At 36.8% G+C, this 12,529-nt stretch overlaps 1 protein-coding gene across 3 annotated transcripts in view; it reads right to left on the bottom strand.

Annotated features, from left to right (window-relative positions):
* Positions 1–3,156: 3,156 nt before the first annotated feature.
* The window catches only part of GOPC (golgi associated PDZ and coiled-coil motif containing), a 40,020-nt gene continuing 30,647 nt past the window's right edge, over positions 3,157–12,529 (bottom strand). For 2 of the 3 annotated variants that reach the window (XM_019418195.2, XM_019418196.2), the window contains 3 exons: positions 11,892–12,056; positions 9,532–9,712; positions 3,157–6,198 (listed from right to left, as the gene is read on the bottom strand). In XM_019418195.2, coding sequence (XP_019273740.1) covers positions 6,068–6,198; positions 9,532–9,712; positions 11,892–12,056 — 477 coding nt within the window. In that variant the 3' untranslated portion in view covers positions 3,157–6,067. Of the gene's footprint in view, positions 6,199–6,404; positions 7,993–9,531; positions 9,713–11,891; positions 12,057–12,529 lie in introns of those variants that run through there. The other variant, XM_019418197.2, reaches the window with a different exon arrangement.

Raw genomic sequence — 12,529 nt, 5'->3', positions numbered from 1 at the left:
AGCCTTCCAGCTCGAATAGGCAGTAGAATATCACATTTGGAATCTGCTGCCCCCTGCTGGCATTTTGACAAATTGCAGCCTTTACCGTTCCAAGGCATAGAATCCCAAGTTTGTGTCTATGTAGTTTACACTTCGTGGATCTAATTTTCTTTCTTACAGTTCCATTCATTCATCTCCCTACTTATAAGCCAGAAGTCTTTTACAATCACATAGTGTCTTAACTTGAACTTTAAAACAATCTTGATACTTTTGCTGTTCAAATCTTCCTTCCTTCCTGAATTCTTTGGAAGTTTTGTTGCAACCTCCCACTGCTGTGATGGCTTTTTAGAATTTTCTAGTGGTTGTTAATTTTTGTTTTATATATTTTGAGGCATTTTTAAATTTGTATATACAAGTTAGAATTATTTTAACTTTGTACTGAGAGTTGATTCTTTAAGAATTTAAGTAGATTTCTCTATCACTGATAATGCTTTTTGTTCCCTTGAAGCCTATTTTCTCTGATATGAATAATTATCTAAGCTGGCCTCTGGAATATATGCCCACTGTTATCTTCTTGATCATTTCACTTTCAAATGTTCCGTATCCTTATGTTTTAGGTGTGGATTATTTTTTTCAATTTGAATTCTTTTAACAGTTTAGTCTTTGATCAAGCAGTCTCAAAATCCAACCCCAGTAGCACATCCTTGGCACCTGCCAGTATATGCGAGCTAATTCCTACACTTTTGATTTCTAGTCTCTTTTCTCCCTTACCAGACCCAGCACATCCACAGCCAGGCTATGCTAGGATTTAAGCCTGTTACTGGCCAAGCAGCCAAGAGTAACAGTTACGGTCTGAGGGGGAGGGGGCGCTTAGAGGGGCCCACAGCACTAAGCATGGAACTACACTCGCAACTATATTACAAAGAACACCAAGCAAAATCAGCAAAGGGAAAAGGCATATGAACAAAGTCCAGAGGAAACCAGGCACAGGCTCCAAGAATCTCCTTCCAGTTAAGTCACGCAGGATGAGCTTAATTCTCCAGCAGTGACGTGTAACACATAAAATACTGTCCATCAGGGAAGCTTACCTGAGCCTGGGCATGGAGTCCAGGGTTTTTATTTGGCTCAGTTACATAGGCACTGCCTAGCATGTATCAAAATTCCAGATTCCCAGAAGGAAAGCTGGTGTTCAACCTAAGTCTTATTGTTTGTATAAAGGTTTCAGGCACAGTTCTTACCAGTTACGGAATGGGGGTGAAAGCGGGGGGTACACTCCTGAAATCCAAATTGCTGGACACTAGCCAAAGGTGAACTTTGCAGGTAGGCCTTTCTAAGGATAACAGGTTCAGGCACACCATCTAAGAAATACTTAGTAACTGAGCCATGACCTCATGCCAAGGACTATATGTAGCCCCACTTACCGAGCAGGTCATTCTCTTCATCCTCTGGGTGGGACATGAGCCAGTTCCTAATCTATTAGCCTGTTTCCTCAGATCTCACTCCTGGTCCACTTGTGTTAGCCGGGGGTCCTCCAAGAAGCAGACACCAAGACCAAGAAGGGGTCCACTGTGTAACAGATTAGGGGCAACACTGGTGAGAAAAACTAGAACAGAAGCTGGGTTTAGGGGGAAGCTGGAAGCAACTAGACTCTGATGCAGTTATGAGCTCAACTGAATGAAAGGAAGAAAGGAAGGAAGGTTGGGTGAAAGCAATTCAGGGGCACCTGGGTGGCTCAGTCGGTTAAGCATCCAACTTCGGCTCAGGTCATGGTCTTGCGGTTTGTTGAGTTCGAGTCCCGCATAGGGCTCCATGCTGACAGCTCAGAGCCTGGAGCCTGCTTCAGATTCTGTGTCTCCCCCCTCTCTGCCCCTACCCTGCTCATGCTCTGTCTCAAAAATAAACAAACATTAAAAAAAATTAAAAAAAAAAAAAAGCACTTCAGATGATCATGTAATTCCACAGGAGTCTGGCAAGACCGTCAGGGAGTCCTCAAGCCAAAGTCAAGGGCTCATGATACCGGCGTCATGGCAGCAGCTGGAGAAGCGGGAGTCTCGGTGTTAAGGCAGGACTGGATTTCAGAGCCCAGCAGCCGGCAGGGCGGCCTGGAGTCGCTGTGCTCCTCTTGCTGGAGATCCAGGAGACACATTCTCCTGGCTGCCATCACAGGGCTACAGCTCTCCAAATACACCTGAAAAAGATTTATCATCAAATATTTAGCACCAACAGCACATGGTAACTAGCAACACTTTCAGTTTAAAAAAAAAAAGTTGTAAAACCACCTAGAATAGAACACTGGTTAAGAATGAAAAGGTAAATAATCTTTTACCTTTCATAAACTAAACATGCTATGCAGATGAATTCTGGGGAAAAGACTTCCAAACTGCTTAGTGAACTGGGAGTTTAAGCTGACAGACAGCGTATCGTATTAGAACTAAATCAAGGTTAGTCAACGACCAAAAATACGTATTTCCAAATGTTCATAACTCAAGTAATTTTCCGAAATATGATTTGTATTCATTAACACTTAGAGGAAAATATCATTTGTAAGTTTATCTTCCTGATTGACCTCAAAAACCCTTTAGCAAAGAAAAGGTATTTTACCCCCAGTTCTTAGGCTGACTGTAAGCGACCACATGTTAAACTTCTGAGACAAGGAAACGGAATAATGTTTCCAGAGGTTTCTAAAGGTTATTTTACACATAATTTGGGAACTTCCAAACCTGTAGGCTCAGGTGATAAAATGGAAGACTGTCCTCTTACATGGTGTATCTAAGAGGATTGGTTTTCTAGTTTGTTTCAATGTTATCCTCTGAGATAACCGTTGACTATCAAGATTTGCAACACAAAACTAACCCAAGGAGGCTGGAGTATTTGCCATCTGCTAAGTTTCAACAAAACACTGGTCCCACAGTTGCTCTGACAGATCTGACAGATCCTGCCAACCAACATGTTTTTAACTAAGCCAGAGTAAACAGTTCCTAAGATCAAACAGTTAACTACTACAAAAAGAAAAAAGAAAAAAAAAAACATTTCAATATAGGAACTGGGTTTCATCCTTTACATGGACTTTAGGACCTCTTGGTGCAAATGACAGAAGTTACTAGAAGTAAAGAAACCAAAATATTGAATGTGAAAGAAACTTAAAATGTTTATTTTTTTAAAAATGAGATCAACACATTTTAATGTAGAAGATGCCATCTTTATTTACAGGCTAATAAAAAAATATTAAACTCAACTTAACTAGATATAATACATTTGTCATAAATCCTATAGATCTGAGGCCAACCGTAAGTGGAAGACTGAACAGGTGGAATAGTGGATTACATAATAAAGATGTCAAATAATGTGCGGCTTACACACGAATCAATATATTTTGTTTTTAACAGGAAAACAAAGTAAGTCCACCGTGTGGGGAATAAAACCAGCACCAGGCACAAGCTGTGTTACCTTGTGACAACTATTCAGTTGTAATTACTGAGACTCACAACATTTTCATCTCTCTTAAACCTGCTTTAACAAGCCTCAAGACCCAAATGGTTTTGCTCCATCATATTCACAACAGATACCACCGAAGAGAATTTTAGAGGCGAAAGTGTAAACATATATACGCACATACACACAAGCCTCACGTTCTGTCGAACATTTTTTCTCAGCTATTCCGCTTGTGAATGTGTATATTTTTCTTTTTCCTTTTAACCGTGATGGCTTTGCAACAGTTCTTTTCTGTTTGGTTTTGCCCTAGAAACTTGAGTGTTAGAGATTTCTTCCCTATAAATGTGAAAATATAAAAGCCGCTTCTCATTAGTTTATAATTCTTAGCTCACCCCCCAGAGACCATATATTCTAAAATGAACTTTTAACTGGGTACTTTCTAAACACCTGCCAGGAAGCTCACGGTAGCATCTGAGCAACAGGGCTCTCACGTAGACTTTGCAAACCAAGGTGAAGCAGGAATGAAAAGGGACGGACTTGTGCAATTTTAAACTATCGGGGAAAATTTTCATTCTGCTCTTCAATCCTTGAAAGGAGTTTATGTCATAACCACCCCATAGGATTCCTATTAAGCAGCGTCTAAGTAGAAATGCCAATTGAAGGTTCTTAGAAAAACTTTGTGGACTTTCTAGATTGTTCTTGAAAATCAAAAGGTTTCAGCTAATATTTCCTAAGGATTCTACCTAGTGGATAAAGGATATTCTCCAAAAAAAACGCCATGGTCATCCCATCCCAGGCTGCATTTTAAAAAAATAAGAATATGGTTTTGAGTCACAACAAAAATGTTTTCAGATACGCTACAATGTAATTTTTTTTGGCTAAATGAATATACCGGCTGAAATCTAGTTTGCAGATCCCATGTCAGTCCTGGGGTATGTGTTTGGTACAGGGGGAAATGCATAAGGGAAAAACTCTTTTCTTCTTTTAAGAGGCCTAGCCTGTCAGGAACAAACAATAACATATAGCTTGCTTATTTGGTTGTACAATTAAATACTAGCTTCCGCTTGGAGGCAACGTTACACTATAAGGTATTTTAATATCAGTAACAACATACACTAGGAAGTGCATTTCTATTATAAACTAACATGGTGATATACAGATGAACAAAACCACCCAAAACAAACCATAAAGGAGCAATAGTTAAAACATCAAATTTATAAATAGCAAAACCACCAAATAAAGTATATACATTGTAAAGATTTACCTATGAACAAATATATAGTGCATCTAGGAAAGAAAAAAAAAATGTGTTTTACATCACATAACATCTGACTATTAGACATGAAGGTACTGATAATACTCTAAAGCCTGCAGGCTTTCCTCCACTTAATATTCCCTTAAACATACATCCTTTAAAACTGTGATATTGGCAAAACTATCACCTCTTTAAATGCAATGTTTTCACTTTCCCCAGCAAGGTACAGTGTGGCCTCCAAGAGCAGTAACTAAGAAAACAGGCCCTCCATGCTTAATCCTGGGATAAGAGAAACAAATCTGTAGTTTGCATATGAGAGCACTTCAGTCAAACACTGAGATGAAAAGCCAACCAAAACAATTCCGGTATTGAAATGTCTTCGCCTTATCTTGCCCACCAGTGCCTTGGCTTTTTAGATGACTGGCAAATTAGTTACTCTGAGAGAAAACTGCTGTTTGAATGAAATGCACTTCACTGACAAATAAATTTGAGCTTTTACTGCCAGAAAAATGTATCTGTAAGTGCCAAGACTATCACAACAAGACAAACTTTATGAACAACTCAAAATGTAGAAAACTGTCTTTCGTGGATTCCAGAAAAAAAAAAATCTGACTCTAAACATTAATAATGTAATGCTCCAATACCATGCACACAGATCAACATAATTGAGAACAGATATTTTATACTCATCTGCATTTCTTTTAAAAACCAGGAAAAGTACAATGTACAATAACTTTTCAGGAAGTATTTCTAGTGCAGCATTGATTGATAAAGGATTGCTTAAAGAAAACTATTTTGTACTGCATTGAATAAAGCTGAAAGGCAAACTCATTACAATAAATGATCATTAAGAACTGATTTAGATATCAGGATGCACAATAAATTAAATAAAAAAACTAAAACCATTCTTCTAGTTTAAAAAAAAAATTAAGTCAAGCCTACATTTCTGCAATTCATTGAGTTAAGTTCTGTCCTCTGAAATACCACACTTAACATTCTGGAATATATAATATGGATTCATTTATTCTTGTATTTAAAGGCTATTTCTTATAAATGCCGGTTAGCACGGTCCTTCTACTAACTAGAAAAGGAGCCAAATAAAACAGTAGTGCTTCATTTGGTACTTAAGAGCCTAGTAATATCCCTTTGGGAAACACATGCTTTGGTGCTTTACAATTTTAGGAAAATCAAAATCGCTTTACATGCAATAGCTAATTATGGTATACCACAGAAAACAGGAGTTTTATGCATTTAGAATTGTTCACATGAAGCCCTGAGGTACCCGCCTTTCATTTAGGCTACAAGCCTCCCTTGATCTTGTATAGTCTCTGTCACCGTCTTCCCTAGTGCCCCAAACTCAGAAGAGTCTGATTAAGAATCTTGTCTGGAGAGACAGTCAATTTAGTAAGATTTTTTGTGATACAGACTGTGCAGATCGTCTAGTTTAGAAGCACTGTCTTCTACAGGAGGTTCACTTGAAGTTCCTAGATCTCCATTTTCATGTCCATCAGTTACTGCCTTCTTATTAAATCCTGAAAGAAAGAGAAAAAAAAAAAAAAAGATAGAACCTTTCTATCTAATATGAAAGGAGTCTTGCAATTTTACTGAGCAAAAACAAAGGAGTACCCACTATAACTAGTAATAGTAATGAGGTAAATAATGGGGCCTAAATTAGTCAAGTTAGCAATTTCTGACAGAGGAATTCTTTCTTCTTACAGCAGATATCAAACACTGTACAGATTTTTCATATTATTTATTGGACCTATCAAAAAATTGTATAAAATGTCCTACCAGAATTTCCGTGAAACTTGGAACTGATACAAACAATCGTAAAATTCAGTTAATTCCACTTATACAAATATATATTGAACAGTAAGTTATATGTTTCTTTTACATTTTGCTTTCAGATTATTTAACTACAGTGCACTAAGGCACAGGCTAGCCTACTGCTAAAAATCTAGGTTGTTGGCAAGACAACGTCCAGATAACATTTAAAACAAATTTTGGTAAATCTAAAAAATACATACTCGGCTTGCAAATAAATCAGAGTTGATTATGTCATCTACTTAGTGAGCTATGAAGTCTGGACATGTGCTAAACAGTAACCAATGGATATATTTTGTGGTTTGAGTCCGTTAATAGTAATATATCATAAGAGCATACATTTTAGTTATATGAGTCACACTTTCAGTGGTCTGCAATTCACACAGGTGACAGAGAAGTCTTTTAGCCTCAGCTGCAAAAAAGGGAGGGACAAAGCCTTCTAATCCCAACAGATAGTAGAAAGGATAAAAGACAATGAAATCATAGGGAAAGCAGACCAACAGTGTAAAGTTTTGACATACTGCCACAATAGTTTTGATCAAGATGCACGGGGAGAACACAACTGCTACTGCTGTGTCCACGTAGAGAATTCACAAGATCCAGGCTTATCAGAAGGGCATCCGTTCATCAGTTCACTAAAGAACTCTATACCAGACGTTCTCAATTTTTTTTTGGTGTTAGGATGCCTTTCCACTCTTAATAGGTCCTGAGGGCTCCAAAGACTTTTGTTCATGTGGTTTATTAATGTTATGTGGGTTAATGGCGTTTACCATATTAGTAATTAAAACTGAGAAATCTAAAAAAATTATTACTTTGTTAAAAATGAAAATAAGCCCAACAAATGTTAACATGAACAGCGTTTGCCTTAGGGAAAATAACTCCATTTTCTAAAAATTCAGTCAGAAGAGGAGCATAATTTTCAATTCTACAAATATCGTTAAAGTCTGGCGTTCTAGAAGCTGGATTTTCTTATTTGCCTCTGTTCCATCTGTAACAAGTGTATAAAAAGTTCATCCTCACACAGATATATAGCTGGAAGAGAAGACTAGGTTTGGTTTTTTTTAATGTTTGTTTATTTTTGAAAGAGAGAGACAGAGCATGAGTGGGGGAGGGGCAGAGAGAGGGGGAGACACAATGCAAAGCAGGTTCCAGGCTCTGAGCCCAACGCAGAACTCAAACCCACAAACTGCGAGATCATGACCTGAGCCGAAGTCGGACGCTTAACCAACTAAGCCACACAGGCACCTGGAGAAGACTAGTTTTAATAGCCTTTTCAGATAACTGTCAATATTCTTTGATATTATACCAAAATTTGACACCATAGACTTGAAACCATATCAGTAAACTGTTCACATTCTGTTACATCAAAATCCATTGGTCTATCTTGCGATTTGAATGGCTTTTACCCATGCAGGATTTTGTAACATCATACACTGGTCATTTGAGAAATATTAGATCACTGAGTCATGTAGCAATTCCAAAGGTTGACAAATTTCATTTCACTATATCAAAAAAAAATCACATTTATTAACATTACCACCAATCTTACTTTACAAGTTAAGCACTGGAAAGCTATCAAGCTTATGGTGGGGTGATGCATGTTTTACAAAATTCTAATTGTCACTTGAAAGCTGACATTTTATCATTGGCAATAAATACTGTCAGCTGTTTTCCCTGAAGTGATGGACTCGCTTTGTTCCTTTGAAAGAAAATGGCTGCCAAATAGCCTGAACAACCATAATTTATCATTCTTCAAGTAAAAAATCATCTTCCATGAAATAAATGGCTACTTCAGCTAGCTACTTAATCACTAAGTGCTCTTCTTTGAGACCAGCATCCTAGTTCAGCGTGCAGACTCGGTGCTTTATGCATCCTTCCCATCTTGTAACACATGGTATTAAAAAAGACATGTACTCAAGGGTCAAGATTTAATAAAATGAACAGTTAATTTTACTATTTCATGAAACTGTCACTGTCTTTTTTTTTCTTACTCAGAGTAGATGGCAAGGAAGAAAACGATTCCTATAGTAGTAGAACCACTGCCTTGATTCGTACTAAGGCAGAAGTAGCTTTACTCCCATTGCTTTTGCACCATCAGTGCAAATATCGATTCAAAAAACCCACAAATAATGTTTTAGCATTATTATTAACAGTTTTTATCTCACGAATCCCCTAGAAGGGTCTCGGGGACCCCCAGAGATCCATGGATCACAATTTAAGAACCACTGCTCTACGTAAAAAAAAAAAAAAGAAAAAAATTCTCTATGTAGAATTTTTCTTTAAAATATGTGTAAATAATAGCAAAGGAATTAACCCAAAAATCCTCAAGATCACATATCTGGATTCTAATAACAATCACCACAGTCTAATAACATATTCATATTTAGTCTATAAATCACTGTATTATGAGAGAAGAATCTGCATTAAGATAGCAAGATGACACTAAGATAAATCTATTCTAAAAGGCATATTGGTTTTTACTTCAGTCCCGAAAACTTGAATTTTTTTTATTTTTCCAGGATCTCATATAGTTCAGTAACTGGTAATACACTTGTCTTAAAGTCCAAAAAGAATCCAGAAGAACTTCTATGTAAATAAAATTTTGGCATAGTGACCAGTGTACAATAAAACTATAAGCAAAGTTTCTGTTTGCTTATAGTTTTCTGTTCATTCTGTTCATTCATTCATTCTGTTAATGATGGCTTCCCCATCATTAAAACAGTGTTACCAAAGAAATCTAAAATCTGTATTTTAAAAGTTTATTAATAATAGGGATGCCTGGGTGGCTCAGTCGGTTAAGTGTCCGACTTTGGCTCAGGTCATGATCTCATGAACCGTGGGTTCAAGCCCCACATCGGGCTCTGTGCTGAAAGCTCGGAGCCTGGAGCCTGCTGCGGATTCTGTGTCTCCTTCTCTCTCTCTCTCTGCTCCTTTCCCACTTGTGCTCTCTCTCTCTTTCAAAAATAAGTAAACATTTAAAAAACTTATTTAAGTTTACTAACAATAAATATATTAAAAATAACTTTTAGAGTAATTTTTACCTTGCAACACTTTGATTTCCCCGCTTGTGTCCTTGCAACTAGCACCAGGATTACTACCTCCCTCTAATTCATCAAGGTACAAACGGTAGCGATGTCCACTCTCATCTTCGTACTCTACATTTTCATCATCAGAATCCACTTCAGGAGCCACATAAACTACTTCAAATTCAATCTCTCCTCTCTAAAATGAGGAAAGAAAATGAGGAAGTTATTTTAATTGTACTCAAAAAGGATTTCCAAATTCCTTGGGGTAACAGGCATGAGGAGAAAGAGAGTTCAGATGTAGCTCCCTTTCAAGACAACAAATAATGAAATTCTAGACTCTCAAGAGGTGGAAGAGAACACAGAGGTCATCATGTCCAGACCAACCCCGTGAATCCTAAGTAATTTCCTTTTAATATTACAGTAGCTCTTTTTACTGATGACAGTATTTTTGCTAACAGATCTAAACTAAAAAAAGGATGCTGAACTACTCAACTTACAAAATTCTGGAACAAATATTCACTTGAATAGTCATTTTGCCATATTGTACTTTACACAGCAATTTGGCAAATCCATCTAAGTAGGCAGATAGTAAAGTTGCAGTTAAGGGCATCACACAAACTTTTCCTTGACTAATTCAAGAAACCTTTACATGACGATTTCCTGGTTGTTACTGAACAGGTCTTGAACCTTTTCTTAACTTTCACTGAGTACCAAAGTGTTAAGGTAATCTGGTCACTAATAATAGTAATTATCATATTTATTATACGAAACTATATCCTTCAATCTTCAGAATAACCCTATTGTAGTATAGTCTCCTTTACATGAATGAGAAACCTGAGTGAGTCTGGAAAGAGCAGATAATTCTCCCAATATGATGAACAAGTAAAACAAAAAATAGAAATTTGACTCCAAAGTCCTTGCTTTTTCTACTAGACTAAATGTGTAATATCTGTACCCCTATTCTTGAATAAAACCTTGCATATGAGAAAAAGTTACAGATTATTTTATGTTTAAAGAACATTCCAAGTCATTTAATAAGAGACTATAACCACTATACGCAAGTCTGGTATTTGCAATTCTGAAAATTATGTCCTGCCTTTGCTCCAAAGAAAGTATGTCATTTTTTACTGCCACTCACTAAGTCAGTCTCTTTGGTTCTCCTCTTAATTATAGTCTTAATATAGTCTTAATATAGTCTTAATAATAATCTCCTGCTTCAGAATTTTAAAATGTGCTTGGCATTTCCTTAAAAGTTTATGACTGCCTGTCTGTATTTCCTTTATCACAGCTGCCATTCATCTCATTCTTACACTACTGGATATAGCCAAGTTTGGTTAAGAAAACACTAACAAAGAGGATAGGGTTGCATTCTTAGATCTCTCTTAGCAGATAAGCTTTAAAAATACCATTTTCGGAGGATAGATGGGTAATTCAGTGGTCTTCAGTAAAGTTCTAGATTAAAGAATTAGGTCTGTGCATAATAGTCATGAAAATGGATTCTAGGCTTAATATGAGGAAGAGCTTTCTAAAAATCAGCAATATACAGCAACAGAATGGACTACTTTATCATCAATAGGTCCCCCTCTAATGTAAATATTCGATTAGTGATATCATAGAAATTTACACCACATGTATGGTTGGACCAAACAAGCTATAAATTCACTTTCAACTTTCAGATTCAATTCCATACTGATGACCCAACAAAAATCTCAATGTACTGTCAACACCTAATTTCTTCAGCTCTATTCTTGAAGGAAAAAACAGAACAACAACAACAACAACAACCCACCTTAAATTAACCTGGTAACAAATATGACTTGTGGATATGAATCCAAAGTCTACAATTTATTTGCTCTGCAACCTTGAGCAAATTATTTAAATCCTAAGAACCTTAGTTTACTCATTTTAAATAAGAGGGATAGGCTAAATGATTTCTAAGGACTCTTTCAGTTCTAACATTTATGACTGTGAAACCAATCTATGTCTAGCATATTGTTTTTTCTATAATACCTTCTATTTGTATAGTGTTTTTTAGTCATTAATGATGTTTTGCTTCCTGAGTACCAGGTCCTATTCTGAGCATCCTAAATGAATCAACATACTTAATCCTGACAGTTCTCAGATAAGGACACTGCAGCAGGGGACTTAACAAACTTGCTAAAAGTTACACAACTGTGGAAAAAGGCAAATAAAAGCTTTTTATTCAGTAAATCTGGATGAATGTGTTCTATAAAAGGCCCAAAGCAAAGGAACCTAGTATCCATATATGAACACTTTTATGACTGGAGAAGCCTCCTAAGGAAGTACAAAATATTCAATAGATTCAAAAGGAACCAATTGATAGATCCAATTTTCATTACATAAAGGGAACTTACCTGCTGGGAAAGAATGGTTACAGCTTCTTTATGCTTTGTGTCCCTTAGGTTGACTCCATTAACAGCCAGAATAGCATCTCCAACATGTAGCCCTCCACATCTATCAGCAGGTTGCCCTGGGTGGATCTCAGAAATGAGGATTGGAACACCATGTTCTTTCCCACCCTGGCCAAAAATAAAAAAAAAAGCGGGGGGGTGGGTGGTGAAGGGCAGTCAATTAGTTTACTCTTTGTATAGTCACATACCATTCTAACAATAAAATATCTTCTTAAAAATGCATTTCAATAAGTATCTATACTGTATAAATGCTGAGTGAAATATTACTTGCTACTAGCACTCTCAACAATAGCCAAATTATGGAAAGAGCCTAAATGTCCATCAACTGATGAATGGATAAAGAAATTGTGGTTTATATACACAATGGAATACTACGTGGCAATGAGAAAGAATGAAATATGGCCTTTTGTAGCAACGTGGATGGAACTGGAGAGTGTGATGCTAAGTGAAATAAGCCATACAGAGAAAGACAGATACCATATGGTTTCACTCTTATGTGGATCCTGAGAAACTTAACAGAAACCCATGGGGGAGGGGAAGGGAAGAAAAAAAAAAAAGAGGTTAAGAGTGGGAGAGAGCCA

The sequence above is a fragment of the Panthera pardus genome, unplaced genomic scaffold (genome assembly GCF_024362965.1).
Source record: "Panthera pardus isolate Hobbes unplaced genomic scaffold, ASM2436296v1 HiC_scaffold_17, whole genome shotgun sequence".
Lineage (NCBI taxonomy): Eukaryota > Metazoa > Chordata > Mammalia > Carnivora > Felidae > Panthera > Panthera pardus.
This window is presented reverse-complemented; position numbering and strand designations above follow the sequence as displayed.